A 6,813-nucleotide genomic window follows, 5' to 3' on the forward strand; every position below is an offset into this window, starting at 1 on the left:
TATCTGGTCACTTAAATCTCTCTCTACTTCCTAGTCCTCTCTCTCTAGTCCTGACCTCCTGGACTCCCCATCTCCAGAGGAGGAGAGGAGAGACAAGGAGATGGGAAAGGAAGAGCAGGACTCATTCACTCCCAAAACTCTTGACAACTCCAAGAAGATGCCCAAGGCAGTGCCAATCATAACAGTAAGCCCCTCCCCCCTCCCAGTCACCCCTCCCCTTTACACCCACCTCTCCTTTTGCATGCACATCCCTGTCCTGCCACAAGGGAGCACCCTTGTCAAGCATTTTTATGTACAGACACAAAAAAGTATTACTTTTGGATACTTAAGTCACACTTTTAAATGATTACTTTAAAATGTCATATTTGTTATATAAAGAATTCTTTTTAAAGTGTGTCTTAAAGGGATTCCCCCTAAATTAAAATTCTTCCAAACCTGTAAGACTTGCTTTCTTCTGTGGAAAAAAGAAGGATATTTTGGAAAATGCCTGGTTTTTTTGTCCATAGAATGAAAGACAATGGGGTCCAACAGAGCAGTGATGGCGTTTTTAGTTTTTTTTCACCCATGTTCAACAAAAACCCAATAGTATTTTTTCATTGCCATTTGGATTATTGCTGAAAATAAGCTTTGTGACCATCAAAAGTGTATGATTCTTTCACATTTTGTTCATCATGATAATCTTCAATGATAACCTAATCTTGGAAGCCTAAATACAACTGGCAGAAGTCAAAAGCAAAACATAAGCTATAAACAAACTACACTCTGGTCACATGACTTCACCACCATTAAACAAACTACACTCTGGTCACATGACTTCACCACTCCAACAACACTTTAAAGAGAACAATTATAAACAGTGAAGATGTGCAAGCAGTTTATAGAGAGGAGATGAGTTTACCTGTTCGGTGTGATGATGTTTAACCGTCCCATTTAGCCACTTGTTAGCAACTAAAGTCAAAGCTTTAAAAACAAAATCACAAGGGGCTGTTACTAATGTATTGTATGTTGTAGAATAAAGCGTGTGAATATCCTGAGCTTGTGTTCACCACAGACCTTATTTCAAGCATTTAACCAAAAACCCATTGACTTCAGGATAATGGAGCCGGAACTCGTTTTTACTTCCAAAAATAAGTCGTCCCTGCAGCACTCTATTTGTTATTTTGGACCCCATTGACTTTCACTGTATGGATAAAAACAGAAAATATCTTCACAGACGAAAAATAGTTATGCTGGTTTGGAACGACATGAAGGTGAGTAAATATTGATAGAATTTAAATTTTGGGGTAAACTATCCCTTCAAGTGTCCAAATACTTTAATGTGCCATTATACACACACGCACACAGAGACTGAGGCCCGACATGGAAGACAAACGTCCGAGAGTGATTGTTTGATAAGCTCTTGTTCTGATATCTCATGGGGGTTTTCCCCAGGTTCCTGAGAAATCGTCTTTACCCCCTAAGCCAAGTGCCCCTCCATCCTCTTCCGGGTCTAGTGGGGCTTCTCTCCACCAGGGCGCTGCTGGTCTGCGGCCCCATTCCCCTTCTGTTGACGCCAGAGGAAAGAACGAACATAGTGCCTCCACGCTGGAGGAACTCAAAGCACAATTACGAGACCTGAAAGGAACTGTGGAGCTCATGAAGAGCCAGCACAAGTATGAACCAACGGGATTGGGTCGGGGGTGTCCAATCCTGCTCTTGGTGGGCCACTGTCCTGTAGAGTTTAGCCCCAACCCAAATGTGAGACACCTGAATCAGCTAATCAGCTAAAATCTTACTAGGCGTACTAGAGACTTCCAGGCAGGCAAGTTGGAGCTAAACTTTGCAGGACAGTGGCCCTCCAGAACCCTGGTATTGGTGAAATAGAGGAATTAAATAAATAATAAATGGTTGGAAGTAGATGTGGGATGAATGAGTTGATTGATTGATGTCTGTTTAGAAGGATGTGAAATGTGTGTAATTCCCAAACTTGTTTTATCAGACAAGAAATCAAGCAGTTGGTGAGTGAACTGGACGAGGAGAAGAGGATTCGTATTACACTGCAGGTGAGGGGCTATTAGATCACTAACCAGGTGCAACACTATAAAGTGATTTAAAACTATATTAACCAGCCTAACATTTATTATTATTATTTTTTTTTTTTAATATGATATTAGCTTATATACAGTGGTGGGTAATGACGTCAGAACCCAGAAGACTAATCCGCTAGTGGTTTCTTCGAGATTTTATTATTGTTTTTTTTTATTTTTATGAGTAAAATAAAGCCTGTGGTAAACATAACTTGACTATACTTTGACATTTTGTTCTACAATCTAAACTGCACACACTCACACCCAAAAGTCTTATCTAGTTACTTATTAGAAACATGTTTTCAAAAAACATAACTGCTTCAAATTGTGTGCTTTCTGTATGGGTGTTTCATTTAGTTGTAGAGCAAAATGTCCAAGTATTGTCAAGTTATGTTTACAAATGTTGTTTCAATCATTTTTAGTTAATTTTAAGTAAATTATATAAAATAAGTCTCAAAAATTCTGCAAATTAAAAAAAGATATATTCTTACCATTCAAAAGTTTGGATAAGATATTCAGATGAGATATTCATTCAGCAAAAACACATTAAATTGAATCAAATGGGACATTAAAGACAAACATATGTATATTTTTCAATTGAATGCTGTTCTTTTGAATTAAAAAAAAATAAGAATAAGAAATATTGACCATATTAGCATATTCGAATGATTTCTGAAGGATCACATGACACTGAGATAGAAATAATATCACTGGTTTTATTGCTTTTTGGCTTTACTGACTATTCTGACCAAGAGGAACAGTACTTTTATTTAATTTATTAAATTATATTGTTAACTAACTAAATTTCACATTCATAAGTGTAAATGTACTAATAAGAAACCTTTGATTTTGATTTTGTCGACTGAACTATGTGTATATATATATATATATATATATATGTATGTATGTATGTATGTATGTGTGTGTGTGTGTGTGTGTGTGTGTGTGTGTGTGTGTGTGTGTGTGTGTGTGTGTGTGTGTGTGTGTGTGTGTGTGTGTGTGTGTGTGTGTGTGTGTGTGTGTGTGTGTGTGTGTGTGTGTGTGTGTGTGTGTGTGTGTGTGTGTGTGTGTGTGTGTGTGTGTGTGTGTGTGTGTGTGTGTGTGTGTGTGTGTGTGTGTGTGTGTGTGTGTGTGTGTGTGTGTGTGTGTGTGTGTGTGTGTGTGTGTGTGTGTGTGTGTGTGTGTGTGTGTGTGTGTGTGTGTGTGTGTGTGTGTGTGTGTGTGTGTGTGTGTGTGTGTGTGTGTGTGTGTGTGTGTGTGTGTGTGTGTGTGTGTGTGTGTGTGTGTGTGTGTGTGTGTGTGTGTGTGTGTGTGTGTGTGTGTGTGTGTGTGTGTGTGTGTGTGTGTGTGTGTGTATGTGTATTTATGTATTTATGTATGTATGTGTATTTATGTATTTATGTATGTATGTATGTATGTGTATTTATGTATTTATGTATGTATGTGTATTTATGTATTTATGTATGTATGTGTATTTATGTATATATATATATATAGACAGTATCAGAGGCTCTTTGAGTAGCTTTGAAAGCTTGTGAATTTTATAATACATTTATTTGATTTTTAATCACTATGTATATTTACTTCCCTCTGGCAACTATTTTATTAGTTGTCATTTGTTTTTCTATCTCTTCTTTTCCTTTTCTTCTCTTTGATATTGTTTCTTGATACAAAATTGTAAAACAAATTGTTAAAAAAATAGTTTTGTCCACGTGGAGATTAAAAAATATTTTGTTTATTTTTGTTTATTTTTATTTTTTTTAATAAAATAAATGCAAATTTGGTGAGCATAAGAGACTTCTTTCTAAAACATTAAATAATCTTAAATCTTAACATGTGAAGTATTGTTTATGTTTTGCATGGCTGTGTTTAACTGATACCACTTGTTTTATGCTGTGTTTTAGATGGAAGTGGAGCAGATTAAGAAATCCCTGTCTAAATGAACTCAAGCATGCTGGATGTATCAGATGAAGGATCTGGCTGAGGTTCCACACCACAGCCCAAGTAGATTGTGCCAAAAAGAACAACAATGTATCAGAACAATTACTTAAAGAAAACAACTGTTTACCCCCCAAATCACCTGTACTCTTTCTGCTTTCGTTGTTTTAAGAAGCTTTTTTTTTTTTGCGTGTTATGCTCAGACTGGGTGCTGACTCACAGACCCGTTGCCCGGGTGTGGCCTTACTGTGGGTCATGTGATTAAAGGGTGCCGATGACCCACACCTGGAGACAGGTGATAGCGGTTGCCATGGGGATTTGCTGGTCTCCTGCACAACTGTGACACAGCTACCCCATCACCCACTCTGGTACTGCCTCTGAACGCCAGACAGAGAACACATCAAATGAAGGAGAAAGCAGTGTGTTTTACTTAAATACTCTTCACCTTAAGTTCTTTTCTTTTGACTTGGAGGCCTTCTGTTATTTTTTTTTTATATATATATGCAAAGGTGCGTTTAATTTCACACCCCTTGCAGTTTCCACATGCAGCAACCCCACATTGAGGCCTTGTTTATTTGGAGCGTTCCAAACTCTTCTGTCTTTCCTATTTCTTTTACGTTGGTGATGACAATGAGAAAACTCAGTTTGTTTTCTTGACTCTGTTATTTCTTTGAAATCTTCTATATATACTTTTATATTTTAATGTACTAAATACAATTATGTGTGCAGATTTTATTAAAAAAAGATACTTCAAAAATGTGTTTTTCTGTTTCTTTGTTTATTATATACAATCATGTCCTCTAGGTGGTGCACCAGAGTCTCAAGTATGTGAATCTTATCTTATTAAAAATGTATAATTCATAATTTCTTTTTAAAAAACTGTAATGAAAAAATGGCAATCATATAGACCGCAAGACATGTTTTAAATGTGGTGCTTAAAGTAATATGTCAAAGATATTGTAATAAATAATAAATAAATGGTCTAATTTAAAAATTTGATTAAAAATTAAATAGTTGAAATGAGGCATATGCAGTGGTCAGTATCTATCAAAAGTGGTCCAAGAAAGGAACAGTGGTGAACCGGCGACAGGGTCATGGGTGGCCAAGGCTCATTGATGCACATGGGGAGCCAACGCTGGCCTGTGTGGGCCGATCAAACAGACGAGCTACTGTAGTCCAAATTGCTCAAGAAGTTAATGCTGGTTCTGATAGAAAGGTGTCAGAATACACAGTTCATCGCAGTTTGTTGCATATGGGGCTGCATAGCCGCAGACGAGTCAGGGTGCCCATGCAGACCCCTGTCCACCGCCGAAAGCTCCAGCAGTGGGCATGTGAGCATCAGAACTGGACCACGGAGCAATGGAAGAAGGTGGCCTGGTCTGATGAATCACATTTTCTTTTACATCACGTGGATGGCGGGTGTGTGTGCGTCGCTTACCTGGGGAACACATGGCACCAGGATGCACTATGGGAAGAAATCATGCCGGCGGAGACAGTGTGATGCTTTAGGCAATGTTCTGTTGGGAAACCTTGGGTCCTCCCATCCATGTGGATGTTACTTTTACACGTACCACCTACCTAACCATTGTTGGAGACCATGTACACCCTTTCATGAAAACTGTATTCCCTGGTGGCTGTTGCCTCTTTCAGCAGGATAATGCGCCCTGCCACAAAGCAAAAATGGTTCAGGAATGGTTTGAGGAGCACGAGTTTGAGGTGTTGATTTGGCCTCCAAATTCCCCCGATCTGGCATTCAAGCATCTGTGGGATGTGCTGAACAAACAAGTCCAATACATGGAGGCACCACCTCGCAACTTACAGGACTTAAAGGATCTGCTGCTAACATCTTGGTGCCAGATACCACAGCACACCTTCCGCGGTCTAGTGGAGTCCATGCCTCGACGGATCAGGGCTGTTTTGGCAGCAAAAGGGGACCAACACAATACTAGGAACATAATGAACTGGTCATAATGTTATGCCTGATTGGTATATGTATATATGGTTTTTTGTTGTTGTTTTTTTATTTAAATTATTAGAATATATTAAAAAAAAAAAAAAAAAAACATTAATTTTAAATTTCATCATCTTGGTCATTTTTATTAACCCACCAAAAAAATATTTTTTATAGAAAATAGAATTACTAAAAACTTAATTTCCCATTCCAGAATAAGTCTCCATCCAAGCATCAAACAGCTGATCTGTGATGAGATTTTAAATTCTTATAAATCTTTTCAGATAGGACTGTTATGTAACATTTCAAAGGTCATGTATATGTGAGATGTTTTATGAGAGGAAGGTCATTGTAAGTTCAGCTCCTAAACAGATTAAGATCACACACATCAAGCGGCTCAGATACACACGAACATTCAGTTGGCCCTCAGAAGCGCACACCATCTGCAGCTGGGCACTCACATTTAAGACATCCACTGATATCATTCCATAGGCATCTGCTGCTCTTTATGGTATTTGATCTAGTAATTGAGGATCAAGTCTCCTGGTTGCTGGCCAGTGAGGCCTGCAGATGATTGTGTCTCTACGGACGGTCACATCACTAATGATGCACATACAGTGCTCTGATCAGGTAAAACCAGGAGATGTGAGCCCACCTCAGAAATGCTTACGAATCCAGTATGTAAATGATGTTTGGGTGAATCATTTGAAAAAAAAAAAAAAAGTATTTTGCATTGGATAATGCATTATATTTCTTTAATACTTCTCATTTCTTTGATAATGCATTCATGTAAAAGATAAAATATCAATATTTGCAGGCGGAAAGACCTTTTGTCTGCAAGAGTAAAGTTTGTCTGAA

General features: G+C 38.0%; 1 protein-coding gene across 6 annotated transcripts in view; it reads left to right on the plus strand.

Moving 5' to 3' along the window:
- Window positions 1-4,764, plus strand: part of sh3kbp1 (SH3-domain kinase binding protein 1) — a 77,786-nt gene extending 73,022 nt beyond the window's left edge. For 4 of the 6 annotated variants that reach the window (XM_079806499.1, XM_079806501.1, XM_079806504.1 and 1 more), the window contains 4 exons: window positions 35-184; window positions 1,432-1,652; window positions 1,979-2,042; window positions 3,971-4,757. In XM_079806499.1, the coding sequence (XP_079662625.1) occupies window positions 35-184; window positions 1,432-1,652; window positions 1,979-2,042; window positions 3,971-4,009 (474 nt within the window). In that variant the 3' untranslated portion in view covers window positions 4,010-4,757. Of the gene's footprint in view, window positions 1-34; window positions 185-1,431; window positions 1,653-1,978; window positions 2,043-3,970 lie in introns of all 6 variants that reach the window. The other 2 variants (XM_079806500.1, XM_079806503.1) reach the window with 1 other exon arrangement.
- Window positions 4,765-6,813: the final 2,049 nt, after the last annotated feature.

The sequence above is a fragment of the Gobio gobio genome (genome assembly GCF_949357685.1).
Source record: "Gobio gobio genome assembly, chromosome: 23".
NCBI classification, from domain to species: Eukaryota; Metazoa; Chordata; class Actinopteri; order Cypriniformes; family Gobionidae; genus Gobio; species Gobio gobio.